The 22,723-nt window shown below is 41.3% G+C and overlaps 1 protein-coding gene across 1 annotated transcript; it reads left to right on the top strand.

The window, feature by feature from the left end:
• Positions 1-12: 12 nt before the first annotated feature.
• ift122 (intraflagellar transport 122 homolog (Chlamydomonas)) lies at positions 13-22,253 on the top strand. The gene is made up of 29 exons (XM_075474807.1): positions 13-156; positions 2,131-2,197; positions 2,719-2,803; positions 2,897-2,975; positions 3,078-3,154; positions 3,283-3,349; positions 3,435-3,581; positions 4,422-4,497; positions 5,362-5,553; positions 5,957-6,095; positions 6,460-6,653; positions 8,455-8,592; positions 8,701-8,865; positions 9,076-9,273; positions 9,432-9,572; positions 10,121-10,174; positions 10,604-10,765; positions 12,378-12,544; positions 13,988-14,159; positions 15,431-15,533; positions 17,597-17,737; positions 17,841-17,938; positions 18,903-19,003; positions 19,957-20,122; positions 20,218-20,335; positions 20,426-20,554; positions 21,101-21,177; positions 21,306-21,470; positions 21,633-22,253. The coding sequence occupies exons 1-29, from the start codon at positions 116-118 to the stop codon at positions 21,717-21,719; spliced, it is 3,546 nt and encodes a 1,181-aa protein (XP_075330922.1). The 5' UTR covers positions 13-115; the 3' UTR covers positions 21,720-22,253.
• Positions 22,254-22,723: the final 470 nt, after the last annotated feature.

Genomic DNA, 22,723 nt, shown 5'->3' with positions numbered 1-22,723 from the left:
CTGCGCAATGCGAATGAGCCATGACAACAGGAGAAGGAGCAACAACAACCTGTTGATTAATAGAAGAAACAGAAGAAGAACTTCTTGTGATCGTTTATGCAATTAAACGGTGGAAATGAGAGCCGTACAAGTATGGCAAGAGAAAGTTCGTGAACGGTAAGAGTCTGCAGGAATGATGTTTAATTTTCCTACACAGGCCCGATGCTGGGATAGAACGCTAGGTGGATAGCAACGGTGGTTGCTATGTAAACTAGTGTTAGCCAGCTAACGAGCACTAGGACCGCAACCTTTGGTTTGTGGTTAATAATTGGTGGACAGTTTATACCTCTTCTATTTAAGTTATATATGCCATATAAATCATGTAGTTCATCACTGTATAATCATCTCTGTATTTGTAGCGCGAAGTCTCTGGTTGTAGTAAACGCACACGCTAAGCTAGCTAGGTCACATTAGCTTTTTTTTTCTTGATTTTCGCCGCACAGCTGCTTGGTTTGAATGTAAGAGTTTTCTTTTTTAATTGAAGGAGCTACCAGACTAGCGTTGTTTAAGATAACACATAATTGCTTTAATTTGCATTCCGTGTTATTGCAAAACATCGACCTATTGATGGCACTGCAATTAACATTTGATGTTTCTTTCAGTGTTTGACAGTAAAATTTTTTAAAGATCTCTTTGATTTTTTTAGTCCATAAAGTTTGAGCTACTATCGTTCACACTTGCCAGCTATTGAGTTACTTTATTGATTGTATGTTTCTACATAAGCTTTATAAACAGTCTGTGAACTAAATATTTTCATTAGCACTGCAGTGTACGCAATATATGTTATTATGGTACAATAGGGATTTAAAATGTGATTATTGTCATTATTGCAGAACACTTTAACTCATTGATAGATATTAGGCAGTCAAAACCACATTGTTATCTACACAAATATTCACTTTGGTTGCTAATATCAGTATGAAATGGTTGATGTACCAGGGAAAATGATTTTATCAACAGGTCTAACATAGTCAGCAGGGAGTAATTTAACAAATTGCCAGCTCTGTAGCATACTCGCGTGTGTACTGTGCACACTGGCACATTAGTTTGACCTCCTATCAAGTTTGATGGATTTTTATTTTGTTGATACCTCAGTTTCAACACAGATTCTTCATAATATTCTAAACATGGCCTCGGCTACATAGCTGCCACAGGCAATAACTGACTTATGTACTGACTTACCTTTGTAAACTTATTCGTTGTTGAGACTGGTGTGTATGAAGTCTTATGCTGGACAATTTGCCATTCAATTTTTTTGACAAGAATAGAATAATGCTTTTTTTCATTGCCATCAAGTTAATGAACTTGAAGAGTGACACTGACCACCCTCTTCCTATCGTCAGAGTGGCATCAGTATGTGTTGTAACACAGATGCAGGAGGTCATTCCTGCCAGCAGCAATAGCAATTCATAATGAAACATTTTAATGAAAAAAAAAAGAGCTGCAATAACAGGATTTCCCTTTGGCATGAATAAAGTATTTTTTCATTTAATTTAATTTCATCTTGCCATGAATGCTGTGTCTGATTAGCCTGGGAAGTGTCTGATGAGAATTCCGAAAATGTGATTAATTTTCAAAGTTGTTTGTGTTCTCACTTTGATATCTGACCAGTGTGCGTCTTGCTTACGTGCATAGATTGGAGTGATGGACTGACTTGACTGTGTTTGTATCATATATTTCTTTAACTGCCTGATGAGGAACGTCCTCATGGATTTGAGAGACTAAACTAGATTTTGTACATTTCTCCTCACATTTCTGGTGCTGTGACTTTGTTTTTATTGTGACTAATTTCCAATTAAGTGACAGTCATCCAAAAAAACAAGTGTATTGTACTTGAACATATTGATTATTCATTCAATACAACAGACTGAGATTTTTTCACTTGCCAGTAGCGAGTAATAGTAATTACTAGTAATTTATTACAAATATTTGGGCCGTAAAGAAAGTAACATATATATTTAAAGTTATTTAAATAGAACTTTATATATAAAGTTACAAATACATAACATCTGCTGATGGAGCACGGCCCCTCTCACTGTTTGCTTTCTATACAGTTACATTTTATAAGGAACACAAATCTCTCTTTCGCAGAGTGTATGATCTTGCATTCAAGCCTGATGGGAGCCAACTCATTATAGCTGCGGGGCTTCGTGTCCTGGTAAGACTGTCCATTTTTTTCTTTTGCTAAGGAAGACACAAATCTAGTGAATACAGTAATATTATTACAACTCCAAAACGAGGTTAACAAAAGGCTTTTTTTTGCACAGTAAAACATTTAAGGTTGTTTGTGAATGCAACTCAGTATAGTAGTGTTTGACAAAGATTCCCCTTATCCTTGCATCAGCTCTTGATGAATGACAGCTCTTGAAGTCTGAGGGATTGGTGATCTCACGTGTCCTGCTTGGGCTTGTATCCTGGTTTAGTTATTGTTCTCCACTGTAGAGAGAGAAACATGCACATCCCTTCTAGTCTTACTTCATGATCACCTGTTGAGATCTCTTTAAAAAATTTTCCCCATCTTTTATCTCCCAACTTTTTTAAGAATGTGTTGTAGGCTGAAAATGCAAGATTGGGTGCACATTATATTAAAGATTGATTTAACCCGTAAAGACATGATGCATGTTGGATTCATGTTGTCTGCAGTGGAATAAACTTTCAGATCATTTTTCCTTTTTGCAGGTGTATGATGCAGCAGAAGGGAGTATTGTCCAGCCTTTAAAAGGACACAAAGACACAGTGTACTGTGTAGCCTATGCCAAGGATGGTACCTAACTAGTTTTCAGTTTACACACCACATTGTTCTGTATCACTCATCATTTTTTATTTCACTAACACATGCATATGCGTTCCTCTGCAGGTAAAAGATTTGCCTCAGGATCAGCTGACAAAAGTATTATCATCTGGACTTCTAAACTAGAGGGCATTTTGAAATACACGTAAGTGTCTTTTACTTAGCACTTAAGTGTGAAATAGTACTCTTACATCATGATGGGTTGCATAATTCTCTATCACTCTCTTTTTAATGTGCTTATCTGTAGTCACAATGACTCTATCCAGTGTATTGCCTACAACCCAGTCACACACCAACTTGCCTCCTGCTCTTCTGGGGACTTTGGTGAGTTGCACCTCGAGTTTAATTCAACATGGAGCTATAACATCTTCAGCTGTAAACCCATAAATAATTTAAGGAGCCCAAATGCCAACCTGTGGCACTTGATATCTTTATAATTTTTACATTTTTAGGTCTGTGGTCCCCGGAGCAAAAATCTGTCAACAAACATAAAGTCAGCAGCAAGATAACATGTTGTGGGTACGTGATGTCCGTCACTGGAACTTTCTGAGACGGCTGTGCATTTTCCTGTTGATCTTGCAGCCAGGTTTTCATTTGATTGCAGGTGGACAAATGATGGGCAGTACCTTGCTCTTGGCATGATGAATGGTGTGGTGAGCATATGCAACAAGAATGGAGAGGAGAAGGTCAAAATAGAGCGTCCAGGGGGCTCTTCTTCTCCTATCTGGTCCATCGCTTGGAATCCCTCTAAGTTAGTCCTTTTTAATTATTGTAGCAAAACAATAAATGCACATAATAATACTTTTTATAGATATATATAATGAACAGCTACTTATACCTGCGTGGTATACCTTAGTTGTGCTTTCAGTGTTACTCAGATTTAAAATGGATCGTGTGAATTCAAGATTATTGCAGTTTAGATGAACTGTTTGCTTGTGGCCAGGAGGTGGCAGCAGTTGACACGGGAGTGGTTGAACTGTGAAGGAGAGAATTATGATGCTTTGGATCAGCTGTTTCCACTCTCTGCTGTCCCCTGAAGCCAAAGCCAAGACTACTCCTGCAACTACTATAGAAAGCCAGTAGAAAAAAAAAATGCAAGAGGTAGGGTAAAGGTGGCAGTGATGAGAGGCAACAGATATATTATCACTGGGTAGCTTTACATATTATAATCAGTCACAACGTAGAGAGGTCAGAGCATGAGGTCGGTCAGGGAAAAGTATCTCTTGAGCTGCTTGAGATTTGATTTCCTGGGAATTGAGGTGGACTTTGACAGTTCTGACAGGGTCTATGGGTACATACGCTTATGGTGTAATACAATACTCTGTCTTGACATGCAATCAAAACTGATCAGAATGAAAACATGCCAAAGGTTTCCATTTCTCTCCATAACTGATTTTTGTGTGTGTGTGTGTGTGTGTGTGTGTGTGTGTGTGTGTGTGTGTGTGTGTGCTGGGGTGAGGGGTGGGCTTTGCCACAAATGTTTCCTAAATGAAGGTTGGCTTCTGATTTTTCTGTCATCATTACTTAAAAGCCCCCATCAGCACTGAAGCTTGTCACATGCACTGATGGATAAAATCTTTTCGTTTAACAGGGATGAACACAACGACTTTTTGGCTGTGGCAGACTGGGGTCAAAAGCTCTCCTTCTACCAGCTCAGCGGAAAGCAGGTGATTATCAAAAATCAATAGAATACAAATCCCCCGCCTAAAACCACCACAATACGTCTTTGCACAGACACCAAAATGACTGGGCAAACAACATTCTGTATCCACAGTCTTGTCACAACAGCATGTTCTCTCAAACCTTTCTCCTTTTACTTATTTACAGATTAAATAAATGGAGCCTCTATGGGAAACATTAATTACTCTTTATGTGCCATAACTCGCTATAGCAGTAAGAAACAAAAAAAACTGGAGATTATTTGTCTAAAATCTATAGTATTGGAAACCCTTAACTGAATTTAGGGTCTGTGTTTCCTGCTGTAATCAGGCTGTCAGGGTCTGCTGAAACCATAACAGTACATTGGAAGTGATCCTGCTATGCTTTAATGCCCCCCTCACTGTCCCTCCTTCCTCCCCTATTCCCTGTAGGCAATATTGTAATTATAGACAAATATGGTTTGTTCATTTTTCTGCCTTAGGCTCATGAATCGCCATCGGCCTATTTATGGCTTTAAATGAACATTTTATTCTGATTACAACACTAGGGATTGTTTGCAGTGGAGAAAAATAACGAGGTATTCTCTGGGAAGCTTTTTTGCACAATGAGGAAAAGCAGATGGATAGAACTGGGTGACCTGATATGATGCCGAGCAAATGGACTTTGAACTCTAATACAATAAAGGCCATTTAAACCAGAGAAACTCTTTCTTTTCCTCACAATCAAAGGGATGGTTGAGTGAGTGTACGGAGGACTTTGATGTCTGTTGGCTCAGACATTGGAAATGTTGGCTCAAACCCTTGAACAATAAATGCAAGAAATGCTTGTTTGGTTCCCATTTTTATGTCCCCTTCTCTCTCTGTCTCCCTTAGATCGGAAAAGACAGAACTCTAACCTATGACCCGTGTTGCGTCAGCTACTTCTCCAAGGGCGAGTACATAGTGATGGGTGGCTCAGATAAACAGGTGTCCCTCTACACTAAAGATGGCGTACGGTTAGGAACCATTGGAGAGCAGAATGCCTGGGTGTGGACATGCCGAGTTAAGCCTGACTCCAACTTTGTGGTGGGTCCACAGCTTGGGAAGCCATGTGCCTATAAAAGATCTCATTTCCTACCCTTGAATCATGATGCATGTCACAGTGAGAGAACAGAAATAAGAGTGTAAAGCAAAACACTGTTTGCTCAGATGTGACATTCACATCCAGTGATACATTGATTCTGATGTGCTAAAAACAGTGCCTCTCTAACTACACAGATACACAAGGTATGTTTAATCAGTTCCACAGCTTCTCCTCTCACTATATTTAACTGAAAGTGATGAGGCACACAGGAGAGAATTGGTTTCTGGCAGGTTCTTTCAACTCCACTGTGTAGATGCCTTAACAACAGGAACATTTTCCCACTCCCTCAGTCTTTTCTTAGAGGTGTTAATAGGATGTACTGCTACATTGTTGTTTCTTATCTAGGTGTTGGGCTGCCAGGATGGGACCATCGCCTGCTACCAACTTTCCTTCAGCACAGTTCACGGCCTGTACAAAGATCGCTATGCTTATAGAGACAGCATGACTGACGTCATCGTCCAGCATCTTATCACTGAAAAAAAAGGTGCAGTTTTGCACGGGCAAAAGGCCGTTGAGTTTAGGACTTTAAAAGCTGTTATGATGCCTCCGATAATAATATGTTTCATGTCTTATGGTGTCACAGTGTCGCAATCAGGGGTATAGAGGCATAGCATGTTGTGGAAAATAACTTAAAAGTATATATCTAAGTCGTATCAAAAACTTGATATTTTGTGAAGGCAGGCAGTCTGTTGTTTTTGTAAAGGATGGAGATCTCTTATTTTTTAGGGAAAGTCTTCACGTAAGATTTGTTTTTCCTCATAAGATTTCTGCTACTCACTAAACTACGATCAATAAACCTTCCTAACCCTCTGTACTGTACGTGTCTCACATTCTCATCTCTTTCCTAGTGAGGATCAAGTGTCGAGAGTTGGTGAAGAAGATTGCCATTTACAGAAACCGTCTTGCCATCCAGCTGCCTGAGAAGATCCTCATCTATGAGCTCGTCTTGGACGACATGAACTATCGCATCAAGGAGAAAATTTGCAGGAAGTTTGAATGCAACCTGCTGGTGGTCTGCTCGCAGCATATCATTCTGTGTCAGGTCAGAGGAGATAGAGTTTTGTTCACTGTGTTGTATAATTTGCTTGAAAGCGTAGAAAAATTCCCCACTTATTTGATTTAATCTTGCAGGCTTGTTTGCTGCTGCCACATCCTGTTTGTGTTCAACTTCTCTCATGATGAACAAACCCTTTTTCAGTTTTACAATTCCAACTCCTGAAAAGCCACGGCCCTGTGAAACATGTAAATAAAAATGGAATGCAAGGAGGTGCCAGTCTCATAAACCCATACTATATTCACAGTAGTTCACAGAAAACATATAAAACGCTAAAAGTGAGACATTTCATTATTCCATAAAAAAATAGGAGCTCATCTTGAATTTGATGCCAGCATCACATCTCAAAAAAGACTTTTGAACTGAGTGCCGATAACAAGCTGGATGCTCCCTGGCATCCATGACTTCCAAAACAAATCTCAGTTTTCTATTTGTCTGACCAAAGAGAATTTTTCCTCTTTGCCTCGGTCCATTTTAAGTGAGCTTTGGTTCAGAGAAGATGGTAGTATTTCTGTATCTGTCCATATTGTATATGACTTATTTTTTGCATGATAAAGATTTAACCTGCTTTTGTTAACGGCACGGTGAACTGTGGTCAGAAAATAATTTCTCGGAAGTGTTCTGATAGTATAGATTTTTGACAGTGTCCCTTGCACACAGAGATATTGATTCTTTTTTTAATCAATTGCGCCATAATTGTAGAAAGGTGCTCTTTTTATGCCCAATGATCACTGATCAAACTGACCTATTGTTGCCAGTTAACCTATTTAGTTACAACATGTTTCTCCAGCTGTTTCCTTTTAGTACCACTGACAACCTTTTTTCCAACCTTTCTGTTATCCTATTCCACATCTTTTAGATGTGTAGCCACCATCAAATTCCAAGATGACCTGATATTTTCATTTGAAACAGTAAACACTTTCAACATTTGATATGCTTTTTACACACTAATGAAAAACTAAATGTTGCTTTATTAGATTTGCAAATCATTGCATTCTGTTTGTGTCGTTTTTTTAACACTACACAGTGTCCCAACCTTTTAAGAACTGACGTTCTTATTCTCAGACAAAAGGTTTCTGACCTCCAATGACACTTGTTCCCTGTAAATTACACTCATACCCACCATTGGTTGTGCAAGAAGCTGCAGGAGACATTTTAGCACCATAATTATGATGAATGCGGAGTGAATCAGTATTTAGATATTTACTGCAGATGTGTCTGCCTGGCTTGCCCAAGGCTTCAGTTGTACATGTGCTGTGCAGCCTCTGCCTCTCCCCGCTTCTGCTGTCTCCTCAAGCTGGATAAAATAAGACAGTTTGAATGAAGGGGGAAGGACCACAGTCTGTTAAACCAGCGGGCTTCTCCTGGGGTTCCTTTCTGCTTTTCGTCTCTGCGTGTTTGACAGAGGCTGGTAGGGAGGAGGAGCAGCCATAACACAGGGGTTATTTCCTTTTAAATCTCTGTGTGTCACAGAGGTGCTTCAGATCTCTCCATTGGGGCTTACTCATGTTTCATGCCTCAGACAATTTGTAGGCCCTATATATGGGCTTTGCATGTTTCTCGTAGATTAAATCATATTTTATCTTTATAGTGCTGCTTTGTGACATTGAAGCACCCTCTGCAGGGTTTTAAGGTACAACATGCTAGAATTTATTTGACTTTCATGAGTCTGTTTAATGAAGATTAATAGACTGTGTACTGTAAAAACGGAATAATTCGACCATACTGAGCCAGTCAGCCACTCATTTGTAGTGCTGTAGTTTCACCTTCCTTGTTCTGCTCTGTGCAGGAGAAGAGACTCCAGTGTCTGTCCTTCACCAGCGTCAGGGAAAAAGAATGGGTGATGGAATCTCTGATTCGTTACATCAAAGTCATTGGTGGTCCGCCAGGCAGAGAGGGCCTACTTGTGGGGTTGAAGAACGGAGCAGTGAGTACTTCAAGAATTTTCATTCCCACACTCCACTGTGTTCAACAAGCATTTACTCAGATCGTCTGCTTTAATTGTGCTCTGCTGGTCTTTGCTTTCGTGATGTAGATCCTGAAGATATTTGTCGACAACCCGTTTCCCATCACGCTGCTGAAGCTGTCGACGTCAGTGCGCTGCCTGGACATGAGTGCCTCACGCAATAAACTGGCTGTGGTTGATGAGCACAACACTCTCCTGGTCTATGAAATCAACAGCAAAGAATTACTTTTTCAAGTCAGTAGGCAATGCAAAGGAGATGGGGGGAGGAACTTCATTTGGCAGATTCTTTTAAAAATGCACTTCAAAGGCGCAGAAGAACGAAAAGAACAAACAAAACAGAAACAGCCATACATATTTAATTATAAGAAACATCCATTTACAGTGTCTTTGTTCCACAGTCAGCTTTATTCCTCTACCCTTTCTGATTTTTTTTTTTTTCTGTAGGAGCCAAACGCTAACAGCGTGGCCTGGAACACCCAGTGTGAGGACATGCTGTGCTTCTCTGGGAATGGCTACCTTAACATCAAGGCTAGTAACTTCCCTGTACACCAGCAGAAGATGCAGGGCTTTATGGTCGGCTACAACGGCTCTAAGATCTTCTGCCTCCACGTTTATTCCATGTCTGCAGTGGAGGTGCCTCAGGTGCGTAGTACTTTGTTAACGTGCTTGAGTCTAGAGATAGGGATGATATTCATGAAACAAGTACTTGTTGAAGATAAGATTTCTATGTAAACCTGTTCTTAGTGGCCGTTTTCCATCTTTGTAATGGTTTTTGACTGGGGTATTATTGCTCTGCCCAGTCAGCACCCATGTACCAATACCTGGAGAGGAAGATGTTTAAGGAGGCCCACCAGATCGCCTGTCTAGGTGTGACAGACAGTGACTGGAGGGATTTGGCCACAGAGGCTCTGGAGGGCCTTGACTTTGAAACCGCCAAGAAGGTCAGTCAGATGCACAAGCTGTTCTGATTAAGACCGCTGTCATCATATTATACAATTTACTACTCCAGCGACACCGCTGCACAATAGCAGGCATGTATGTTGTGCATGTATATAACATCACGTTATCTACAAGCCAATGTGTAGGTGTGAGTACTATGTCTGTTTATATTTATTAGAAAAAAAAAGATCCTTGGCCATTTTTCAAATGTTTTCAAGCATGGCACATTCAGTGTGGAGGCCCTAGTATTGGAACGACTGAGACAAATTAAAAAAAATGTTGTGTTTAATTTCTGTTACCAAGAAAAAAATCTAACTATTAGTACCACTTATTCCACTTATTACGCTGTTATTTACTTTTTAATTAGCAGCTTCTATTAGGCCTTGGTTGTTTTTTGGGTGGAAAATTAGAAAGGGAGGCAGGGGCTAAAGAGGTTAATTAATCGCTGAGGCAGGAGCTTTAAGAGTCTGGTATCGCAAACAAAAGCACAACACATCAGATTCTGAGAACCAATCTCCTAAATCCTCCCATGTATTCTTTCCGTTTTCAGGCCTTTATTAGAATCCGAGACCTGCGCTACCTGGAGCTGATCAACAGCATAGAGGTAATACCTGCTCATCAGAAAAAAGAAGATCAAAGAGCCATTGAATTTTTATTAGCATCCTTGTACACTTATTTGCTGAACTTTATTCACATCACATAAAGGCAACATTAACACGCTGAGAACAGGGCAGCCAGTCTGAGCTAGGCTGTTTCTGCTGTGTTCCGGTTTAAATCCAGGAAAACATCCAACTCTTTCAGCCACTTTCAGCAAAATGTAGAGAAAGACTGACTCTGACTGACTGTAGAAATGTTAAGTGAATGTTGCATCCTGCATGCCAATAGTTCCTTCTGCCTGGTACGTTTGTTTTTCTCCGTGAGTTTGTGAACCCACAAACATAACTGTTGTCCAAGTGTTTGTGTGTGTGTGTGCACATGCGTGCGACTGTTTATCTCGGCACACATGCCAGTATTTGTGTTGACTGATTTGCAGGAGAGGAAGAAGCGGGGTGAGAACGACAATGAGCTGTTCCTGGCAGATGTCTATGCCTTCCAGGGGAAATTCCACGAGGCAGCCAAGCTCTACAAGCGCAATGGCCACGAATCCAGAGCCCTGAGCATGTACACTGACCTGCGGATGTTTGAGTACGCCAAGGTGATCGAATAATCGATTCACAATACCACCAGCATGCACATGATACATACCTTCTTATCAACACGCACGGAAAAAACCCGTGAAGTATTGCATGTTTTATGAGTTTAGAACATATGTTTTTCTTCCTTATATGCGGTTATGCCAAATTGGGGCCCTGCGCGGCGTTCAGACAGCTCCGCTTTAGCGCCTGTCTTTCATCTCCCCATGCATCACTACAATCTCCACATATATCATCGGATCAGTGGGCAGATGCCGCACTTTTACTCACACACTCCTCTACAACTTACACGCATAGTTAAAGTAGGAACTGGAGCAGAAATGGAGAGAAATAAAGCAAACATCTGCTCTTACATGAAGACTTTGACGAGGAGGTCAGTTGGAGCTTTAAAAAAGAATTCAAGCTTTTCTGTTTACATGTGGAGCAGGGTAGTTTTGATTATCAGTGTTCGCTTTACTGGAGTAGATGACACAGCCATGAATTGTTCATGTATATTTCTGCATTGCATGCGTCTCAGATCTTCTCTGTGTTTGATGTGTTGGCTGTATATTTATGTGGCTGAGTGGCCATCTGGTCCCACAGGCTGTTTGTTTTAGGTAGGATGGACACCGGAGGGAAAGGCCTTTTAGCTGCCTGACATTTGTGTGACTCTCTTTTTTTCTGCTTAAGTCTAGACCCTCATTTGGCGCTTTTCCACTAGCTCGCTTCAGCTCGGCTCGGCGCGCTATTGCGTGTTTCCACTAGCACCTGCAACCGGGACGATTTTCCGTATCACCTCAGCCCTGGTTCCAAGCGGGCCGAAGCGTTACTAAAACGTGACGTCAGCCGACTGCCTTCCACTGATTGGGCGATGAGTGTCGTCACGTTAGCAACCGTTGGCTTACCTTCAAACGTCGTCTTTTTGAAGCTCGTAACAAAACTCTCCGGTACTTTTCAATTCTGTTTTGTCTGGTGGCCAAGAGTCTTCTCTGGCTCTCTTTTACCTTCTGTGCGACAAAAAGCCAAAGAGTGAGCAGCAACACGCGCAGCCGTGTTACGACGACCCCGCCCAAGTCGAGGAGGCACGAAGTATACTCGTTTGTAATGGAAACACAACCAAACCGAGCCGTGCCGAGCTAGTGGAAAAGCGCGTCTATCTCACGTGGACTTTTTTCACTTTCAACCTCGGGATTTCGCTTGCGAAATATAATCGTCCCCATGAAATCTGACTCAAAATGTTTAGATGTTTTCATATGATATCTCTTTCAATGTTTAAATCTTCTTGAAACCTTTTTAAAAAATGCTGATGGCTCATCCCGCATTTTGAAGGCATATACTAATTTTGAGTTTAACAAAATCTACCAACTAGAGTCTAAATTCGAGCAAAAACACCAGTAAAGCGGGTGCAGAATGATGGGAGTCAGACCAGCGGAGAGACCTATTCGTGGGAGTGGTGCTCCTTGAATTCTGTTTTCACAGTAAACACTTCAATTCGTGGAAGCAAATAGCACACTGCAAACTGTTTCATGGGAACTTTTAACTGTGTGCATTCTGTATAACACGACTTAAGTTATCAGTCATAATATGGACCCGTGCTTGAAACATTTGTTTACAACCATGTCTTTCTATTTGCAGGAGTTTATCGGGGCCACAGACCCGAAGAGCACTCGGATGCTAATGACCAAACAGGCAGACTGGGCCAAAAGCAGCAAGGAGCCGCGGGCAGCAGCGGAGATGTACCTGTCAGCAGGGGAACATCTGAAAGCCATAGATATTATTGGAGAGCACGGTTGGGCAGACATGTAAGTGTCGGTTACAGTATTAGTAATTCTAGATCAATTTTCTTTGTTGTTCTTATACCCTTGTTTAACAGTTTTTTTTTTTTTATTATTTATTTATTTTTTTTTCAAACTACCCGTTGAGATTTGTGTGTGTGTGATTTATAAAGAAGTGCTGTTATGGGAACTCTGTGGAGAACGGAGAAGTGGTGAACTCTCCTGAGAACCAATATGTATTACATCCTCATCATTCACATCATCGATAGAGATGCTGAAGTGGCATAAAAGTTGAGAGGCAGTAGATAGACAAGTGAGAATCTTGTATAGCTCCTCCGTTGCATATGGGCTCAATGAAGCCTGGTCTTTGTTTAGTTTAATTTTGTAGGGTTGATATTTACATGGGCAATGTTATACTGATGTTTACATAAGGATCTTCTAACGCGGGATGCCAGTGCTGCAATCAATCAGTGTTTGCTTACATTGTTTGGACCAATCACCGTACAATTACTTGGCTGACGGTGTCTCGCGTGCTGTGAAAGTAGCTACTGTGCAGTAGGAGCTTTGATAGATCCTGTGCTTGTCGTCAGTTCTTGCGGTACAGCACCTAAAGTGATAGGAGCTACAGCATGTGTCAAAAATGTGGATGCATCTTTTCTTTTATAGTGAACAGGTAGGCATGCCCAAACGTATGACTAGTACTTTGGCTCTGGTTTTCTTAGATCTTTGCTTGTCAGATAGTAACAAAAAAGTTCAAATTGGGGAAAAATTCAAATGGACAATGCTACAATGGACCAACCAAATTGGATCCTCACCAAAAGCTTTTCTCTTAACTAGTTAGATAAGCCATTCACAGACATAATTTGAAAAAAAATTTTTGTACGAATGCCATTTTATTGTACCATCAGCTCTATATTAAGACTAGTTTTGACACCATCATTATCTCTGGACCTGTGCAGACTGACAGCATAATACTCATCTGATGCGCCTCCTCAGCAGACATCTGTGTTGCATAGTTGGAAGCAGGCAGTTTAGTTAAATATGTAAATCATGTTTCTGACACATGACATGCTGGGGGAAAGATGCAACAGCTGAGGTTACTTGTGAACAATTAACTTTCTGTTAAATTTAGCTCATTTGTGCACAGCGGGAATGTGGTGTGTGAGTCTGTGCCGTTGACAACCAGACAAATTGATATCTGATGGTCATGTCAGACCTTTCTGCTGACTCCATCTGACCTTCTGTGCGCACGTTGTCAGCCCCCTGTGGTGCTGCCAGTGGATCAGTGCTGCTAACACTGCCGCTGAACACAGTCAGAGTTCTTTAACCCGAATCAGATTAAGCTTGTGACCCTGACTGATTCCCATTCTTTCTGGTGTCATGAGCATAGTTTGCTAAAACAGATCCCCATTTGAGTGTTATTTTCCTTCGACCTATCTGTGAACTCATTCTTGTCTTTTTTTTTTACAGGCTGATTGACATTGCACGTAAGTTGGACAAGGCTGAGCGTGAACCACTGGCAAAATGTGCACTCCACTTCAAGAGGCTGAAACATCACGGCTATGCCTCAGAGACTTATTCAAAGATGGGAGACTTGAAGGCTCTGTTGGACCTGCATGTGGAAACCAGACATTGGGAAGAGGTCTGACACACTTATCAGGTCCTACACATGGAAAATTCTGTGGCAGTCACAGAAATTTGACGTGAAACACATAGGACTGTACTAAATAACTTACTGTGGCACTTAAAAGTATCATGAAGCACAAAATAAACTGCTGCATTTCATGGCTTGTTCAGTTTTGCAGTATTTGTCAGAGTAACCACAGTTGAGGATGAACAATAAGACAATGCGTCTGCCTAATTTCCTCATTCACTGATAACTGAAACCACACATGTACACTCCAGAGCTAATCATCAAGCTTTAGATATCTCTGAATCTGTGCCCACGTGGTGACGAGCTGGGAGTTAGAGGTCCAACACACTGTACTGCACTGAAAGAGTATGGGCATGAAACCTTATTCTGCTTCCAGTCAAACTCCTCCATCAGAGCGGATCATGCTGCTCAGACAAAACAGAAATGCTGCATTTCTTTTAATTCATGTGCTGTCTGTAATTGAGTTAAAGGCGTTACAGAGATGCATGCTGGCGATTTTGAATGCTGAAACAGTGGAGCCAAAAAACAGAACATCATATTACGATGACATGCTTCTTGGAATATTTATTTAATCCTCAGAGAGAAGGAAGAAAGAGTATGGGATGGAGGTTTGCAGAACAGTTAGCTTTTATGTGCATCTCTGGGGGAGGTGGACACAAAGACAGGCCAGACTGCAGCACAAACTCAGAGAGTTACAGAATGGGCCATATGGATGTTATTTACTGTTCCCAATCTTTTCTTCTTTTAAAAAAAAACAAAAAAACTAAACTAAGTATTTGTTGAAATTACTTTAGGCTCACTGGCCTGGGACACACACTCACACACTGTTTTACTGTACACTATGATTGGTGTGTGTTTATTGGCTCAGATTTAGCCACAGGACATTGAGCTTAATTAGTTACCATGTCAGGCAAATATGTGTCTGAGGGGCGCTACTGCAGCTCTTTATATCCTGTCATTCAAATAGAGTTACAGTTGTAGCTCTAATTGAGTGTGAAGTCAAATGGGCTCGTACGCGCCTCTTTGCTTTTAACTAATGAATGGTATTGTAGAAATATTTTGACTGTTTATATAAAAAATATGTGGTAACTTGTATCTGCCTAATCAGCTGCAGCTGAGGCTTAATTGCCTGGGGCAGTCCAACACTGTTCCCTATATACACTATCACAGCATGTGGGACTGAATTCCTAAGTCAAGCGTACTTATACGCTGTACTCCATCTAATGCATAATCTGTCCTCTCAACTGTTCATTTCTCAGGCCTTTTCACTGGTGGAGAAGCACCCTCACTTCAAATACGATGTCTTTGTGCCTTACGCCCAGTGGTTGGCTGAAAACGACCGCTTCGAGGAGGCGCAAAAAGGTCAGGTCCGCAACTTCACTTTTAGGCATTCAGCTCATTGTTTGGATACAACAACATATGTCCTCTTTTAAGACATATGCCTCCAGGATCATTTTAGTGAACATAAGGCCTACACCAGCAGCCAATGTTTACATATGGAAGTGATAAAGCCCGGCCAGATCTGGTCACAGACTTTTTTCACTACTTCCTTAAGATTTTCTATATCCCTGTAAAACATGATCCTCTTTGCTGGAGCAGAGCAGGACAGAGCTAGGCAGCCTGTTCGATGAACGGCATGGTTGCTGCTTCTAATCACCAGTGCTACAAGCAGCTCTGATGATGATTACTAACTGTAACCATAGTTATAATCAGCTCATAGATTTATAATTATGATCTCAGCAGGCATATTTCCTCTTCTACATAATCGTCCTCTGCTTGTCTCAACATGGAATTCATGACTGAACAGACCTGATTGTATTGGGGTGTGCTTATGGTCATGCATTTAGTTGATTGTGTGGATTTTAGACAGGCAGTGAAGCGGTATTGTGTTACTGATGATTGTTATGTCTCGGATTCTGGGCTGTCTCCTGTACACAGGACTGGTACTTCTCAATAACAATTCAAGAAAAAAATAGTAATCATTGCTGAAATCCACTGAAAAGGTTTGCATTTTCTATTTCCATCACAGAGCAATGTAAAGTATTTGTTTGGTTGGTTGGAGGCTTTGACGCGAAAATGTTGACAAGCGCTGCTGCACTCTGTAGCCTTGTCAGATTGTGTTTTGTGTTTCTGTAATGGGGGAGGGTGCGTGTGCTCGTCACTAACAGTAACCAACAGCAGCTGAATGTGGTTTCTATCCAGTCAGGACCGCTGATAAATGTTTGCCACTAATACATTCTGACCCCTGCTGTGGTTGTGGGGGTAAAGTCACTGTTGGGGTCGACTCTCAAAAGCTGCTTCTAATTACCCTCTAATAGGAACATGAAGAATAGGTCTCATGTTTAAGTCAAAGGGCTGTGGTGTTTGATATTGAAGAAGAACCTTCCTGTTTGGAAAGAGCTGCTGTTGGTTATTAGATGTGAAAAATTACATTGGGAGGACTTTATCTTTCACCTTGTGTTCCCTAAATACAAATTTATTTGGATTATGCATCCAAAGTTTAGATTCTGTGCATACATATGGATAATGCATGTGTTTGTCATATTTGCAGTATATATGATTAAGGGCTCCATGCATTAAAGAGGCAATAGACGACTGTAGGAAACCATGGTGAGCAGCAGAAACTCAGACGAAAACAAACATCCAAAACCAGAAGTGAAACCTAAGTTACAGCCTCTCAGACAGCTCATACCTCTCTCTGTCTTGGATATAAAAGGCCGATTTAGACTTAAATTGTATCCCTTTCTGTGGAGCTCTTTTGAGCCCACGAAGGTCCATTACTCAGTAAAGGAGAGCTAGAATCTTGATGCACGCGTGTGTTCGTGCACATGTGTGTGTTTTTGCACACCCAATACTGGCCCCGGTGAGAGTATAGCAGGAAATAAGGGAAGGAGGCTGTGTGCTCTGGTAAGAACATCAATATGCTAATCCATCTTCACATGGCTAGCGATTGTTGGCTTCTGTATTAAGGTTTAAAATATTGTATGCTGGAACTTTAGCTGAACTTGCATTCAACATTTTTTTTTTCAGCTTTTGCATTGTGGCCTACTTTTTCATAGATACAAACGCTTCCTTTTGCTGATTAGGTAGCGGTTGAGCTCGTTCATAAAAAAGTTTTAAGCATTCCGCGCCAAAGACCAGGAAGGCGCCACTGCTGAGGAGATAAAAAACACCTTCTACTCAAATTGAAACTTCAGTAAGATAAAAACAAAGATGGTCTTTCTCATACTGCTTGCCTAATGGGTGAAATACTTACGGTTAATCCAGTTCATAAATACTGGCAGTTTACAATCAAGTAGGTCACATAAAAGTATATAAACAAGTGCTTCATGTCTTGAACGGTCACTTTAAATCTGAAGGTACTACAAGATTAGACAGTTTTTCCAAATGGTCATGACTGACTTTAGTTCTTTATTCTTCTTCAGCATTTCATATGGCTGGGCGTCAAAATGAAGCTGTGAAGGTCCTGGAGCAGCTTACCCACAATGCTGTGGTGGAGAACAGGTTTAATGATGCAGGTTACTATTACTGGATGCTGTCAATGCAGTGTTTGGACATTGCCAGAGGTGAGATCTTCATTGCACTGACACTCCAACCACAATTATGTTTTATTTTTGTATCGTACCGCTTGATAGTTTTTCATCTAATCCTTTCGTTTGTCTGAACCAGAAAGTGAAGATCAGAGGGTTGAAATGCTGAAGAAGTTTGAGCGTTTTCAGCATCTTGCTGAGCTTTACCACGTCTATCGCTCCATTCAGCGTTACACGGTGAGAACATGCTTTGTCGGCCGTAATCTTGAGGGAGCCATTTGCTCCCCCCGCCAGATTTAAACAGATCAGCTCCTGAAACAGTTAGAGTCCTGTTTGTATGCTTTTTAAAAAAAAAAGTTATATACTGTATATATATATGTATTTGTACGTATGTAGTATATGTAATTTTGCACTTTTCTGACAGTCTACCGCCACTTTTGATACACATTTTCAAACTTAACTTTCTCTAAACTACTGGGAGTTGAATAAAAATAGGTCTGTCTCTGTAAGATTATGTCAATCCACGAAATGAGTCAAGCTTTAGGAGAAATTAAGATAAGCACAGGGGGTGTTAGGCAAAGTGAGCAAAAGCAAGAGGAGAGGGCATTAAGTTGAGGTTGCAGTTCACTGAAGGGAAATATCAGCTTGAATGAACTGCCATTATTACACTCCTGAAACCTCCTTGACCTCCATCACCATGGTAACCAGCTGCGTGATAGAATGAGGTGACAGCCTCATCAGTGGTCCCCACACAACTCCCCCCGACCTAACCTGCTTACAAACAACAAAATCCTGCTTAAGAGCACTGTATGAGTGACCTGGGCTCTGTCAGTCTTCCCGGTTTGTTGTTTCAGCTTTTTGCTCCACAGTGGTCACACCCAGAGGCATCGCTGTGATCCACACCAGAGCAGGAAACCCCTGTATCTCACTTTAATTCTCCCAGACAGGCGCTATAGATTTGAACTATTAACTTGAGGAATGAAATGCTTTTAGTGATTGCTGAAGAAAATTCATCTGTTCCTTTCAGGAGGGATGAGGCGCTGGAAGGGGTCAGGCTGCTTTCAGAGCAGGTTGAAGATTAAAGTAATAAGAAAGGGGCTAGGAGAAATCGAGCTTTCAAAGTCGTTATCAGATGTTTAGATTATTTTATAATTCCTTCCATCCCTTCAATCTCCCTTTTTTTTTCTTTTTTAATCTTTAGGATGAACCCTTCAGTTCTCACATGCCGGAGACGCTCTTCAACATCTGCAGATTCCTCCTAAACAACCTTACCAAGGACATACCACCAGGCGTTTCTAAAGTGTATCCTTACATTTGAGGAAGTAGGCCTCATGTAGCATTATATTGAAAACAACAATGGGACTCCTCCTGTCTGGAAATCTTTTCACAACACACACTCTGAAATCAAGTCTGACATAGGCTGTGATGATAAAGTGGAGGAAAAGAGATAAAAGCAGGGAGAAAACGGAAGAGCTGGCGCCACAGCGGAAGCCATACCGCTGCTGAGAGAAAGAAAAGGAGTGATGATGGGGAGGAGAAGATGCCAACAAGAGGCACATTTTCGGTTAGCGAAACAAGTGCTTTGATTACTGAACTCGGTGCATACGTACACATACTTAAAAACCCGAAACAAAAAGTTTTGATTTGATCAAACGCACAGAGTCAATCACACCCACAATTACAGAGAGAAATCCACATAGCTGCACACTGTGGATGCTGGTAAGAGGAAGGAAAGGCCAGCCTTGGAGGGGGAAATTGGCCTGAGCAGCTGGGATCCTCTGTGGCCAAGCTGAACTCTTCCTGCAACTTTGAAGTAAGATTTATGGACTAAGCGGGACTGTTTTGGACATTGTTTAAACACTTAACACAATGTCACAAAAAAAAAAAAACATGAGCTAAACAAGTTACACAATTGGAGGACATGCATTATCAAAGGGTTGTAGAGCTGGGTGTGTAGGAGGAGCTGGAGAGCAACTGAGTGGAGAGGAAAGGAGAGGAATGGTGTTGAGTTTTAAGTGATGGAAAAGTGCCAGTCTAGAGTTGCTGCAGCTGCAGCTCATTGACCTGAGCTCTCAGAGCCGCTCTCCTAACAATCTCTGTATAAATCAAATAAGCAACAGTTTCCCCAAGTCAAACACAAGGAAGCCAGCGTTATTTTCAATCCAATGTCTCTGATCTAGTCTGGTTGTTTCGCTACCCATTAAAATATTTGATAGAGGAAAACGTATTTAACAAAAGCCTTAACCAGATTTTAGTAACACACTGTATGCGTTGGCCAAGCAGAGTCGAAAACTGGGCGCATATAAGCTCGCCAGGTATTCCTACGAGAAGCTCCAGGAGCTTCACGTTCCCTCACGCTTCCTGGAGTCCATAGAACTGGGCAGCCTCACCATTCACTCCAAGCCCTTCCATGACAGCGAGGTGTGTTACTGACTTGCATGTGTGCTGGAGTTGAATTGGAGCAGTTATCGCTGTCCTGTTTTCCGTGGGTTTAAAATGACATATGTTTCCTGCAGGACCTCATTGAGGGCATGATGTGCTACCGTTGCTCCACCAGCAACCCCCTTCTGAACAACCAGGGCAGTGTGTGCATCAACTGCAGGCAGCCTTTCATCTACTCAGCTTCATCATATGGTCAGTGGCACCCGAACACACTGGGAGAGAAACCTTTTTGCTTTGTTTTTTTTTTCTTCTTTTTAATGTGGTGCTTGTTTTTGTGTGCAGAGGTGCTGCCTTTGGTGCAATTCTACCTTGAGGAGGGTATCATTGACGAAGAGGCTCTTTCTCTTATTGACCTGGAAGTTCCTCACACGGATCAGAGGGAGGCACGGGGGCAGGGTATGGACAACGGTGGTATCCTTTGATCATCCTCAGCACCTAAACACACAAAGTAACAGATTGTTCAATGTGATTTCTATGAATTATTAAGTCTACACTCTGCTGGTGCACTGCGCATCTCCTCTAATTGAAGCATGTGGCTCTTCTCTACCTTGTGACAGTTCTAAGAAGCTGTTTAGTCTGCATTGGCCTTGATTCTGTGCTTGTGGGTAAGCTGTCAGAACTAAGTCATCTTAGCTCTTGAGCTAATAGGGTTAGTGAGGCTCTCCTGTCTCATCTTAATGACACTAACCCTCCAAGAGCCGTAGCCACAGCCCTGGTGCAGGGATTAACCTGCATTAGCCAGCAGACACTCAAGGGCACTGAGGTCTGCTGTGTTCTCCCAAGGCCAGGATGTGAATGACAGGCACAACTTGTTTTAAACACATTGCTTCTTAGAATACTCTCCCTGAGGTTTTTTGAAATATGATTACAGAAAACCTATGTGACAATAAAGCATCTGATGTTGAAATGTGTACCGTACATTACTTTGCTTACTTGTCCTTGATTGATAACTATAAGAGCCGCAGTCTTTGAGGATAGATGACGGTATGGATGATGAAGAGGAAGATCCATTTACAGCCAAAATGACTTTTGAGGTAAGAAAAGAAAGGACAAAATAGATGAGTTGATTAATATTCTGCTTAGTGGGCATACCAGCTGGAGAGGTTGAAAGGACAGAGTCCATAAGAGGATGGGGTTCTGTTCATCTGTGTGTCCAAACCAGCAAGGGGGCTCCACCTTTGTCCCTGTCAAGGTGAGCCGTTCCGTGCTGCGCTCCATGAGCAGAAGGGATGTCCTGATCAAACGCTGGCCCAGGCCGCTCAAATGGGAATACTTCCGCTCCCTGCTGCCTGATGTGAGCATCACCATGTGCCCCACCTGCTTCAAGGTACAACATTTACATAAGCACTGCCAGTACGACCTTAGCGAACCATGAAGTTGTTTCTCTTTCACTTGCGATTTATTGGTTTGTTTTGTTTATTTTCCTTACTACATTTTCTCGTTCACTGGTGGGCTGTTTTAATGTTTCCCTTTCTGTATTTCCTTGTAGATGTTTCACAGTGAGGATTATGAGCTCCTGGTGCTACAGCACAACTGCTGTCCTTACTGTCGCAGACCCATCGACGAACCAAACTGATCTGCTGACTGGAGCAGCTTTGTTGAACATTTCCCTTTTTGTAGTCCTTGTCATTCTGCCGTTCATTTTCTGTGTTCTGTCACTGTATTCATGTTTGCTTTGTGATATATATGCAACTGTAGTATTCTGTGAAGGTATTACAGTTTAATTCTGTTATTTGATCTCTCAAAAGCAGCTCTTCGTTATCCAAGGATGAATGGCTGAAGTAATACATGTAGTGTTTGTGTGTCGGTCATTATAGAGTGGAAGAGAAGTGCACCGTCAGCCTGTCAGTCCAGCTGGATTAATGGAATCAGATTACCTCTGGCTGTCTGTGAATACATCATAAGTTGGTGTACAGTGTAAAAATATAGATAAAGAAACAAATGAATTAAGAAAATAAACACTATTTTGATGTATGAAAGCTTAGTTTATGCAGATGTTACTCTTTGTAAGGAGCAGGTAATCTGCATTCCACAGATTTATAAACTGTGTACAGTTTGTATCACATGTTGTTTAACTGCTATTACTTGTTTATATTATTCCAAAGGAAGCCTGGCAGTCTTTTCAATAAAATAATGTAATTTTGTATTATTGTGCATTATTTTTCAAGTCACAAAGAAAATTTGAGTGGTATTATCTTCTTACTCTTTTGAACTTTTGTGTTTGTGTAAGAGCTGGAGGAAGAGTGTCTGTTATGAATATGTCCCACTGATTCTGGTTACACACAAGGCTCTAAGTGCAGCTCTGTGCTATGCAGTGGTTAGGGATTAAGCCTTTACAGATGCAAATAAGTTGGATTGCTTTAAAAATTCATTTAAAGTCTGTCCACTCTGAACGGTTGAAATCACTAACCGTTTCTTTGCCTTCCCTCCCACTCTCCACTCATCTCATTCTAATGCAGCACTGATGCACATGACAGTAATGATGGGTTTTATGTGGCTGTGGTTATAACCTCTCACTTTGAGAACGCTTTTCTTGTATATGCTGTATATTTCTGGTGTTTTTTTTCCTGTGATGTTTTG

Source organism: Odontesthes bonariensis, chromosome 10 (assembly GCF_027942865.1).
Source record: "Odontesthes bonariensis isolate fOdoBon6 chromosome 10, fOdoBon6.hap1, whole genome shotgun sequence".
Classification (NCBI taxonomy): domain Eukaryota; kingdom Metazoa; phylum Chordata; class Actinopteri; order Atheriniformes; family Atherinopsidae; genus Odontesthes; species Odontesthes bonariensis.
Note: the sequence above shows the minus strand (reverse complement) of the source record. Positions and strands in the feature narration are given on the sequence as shown.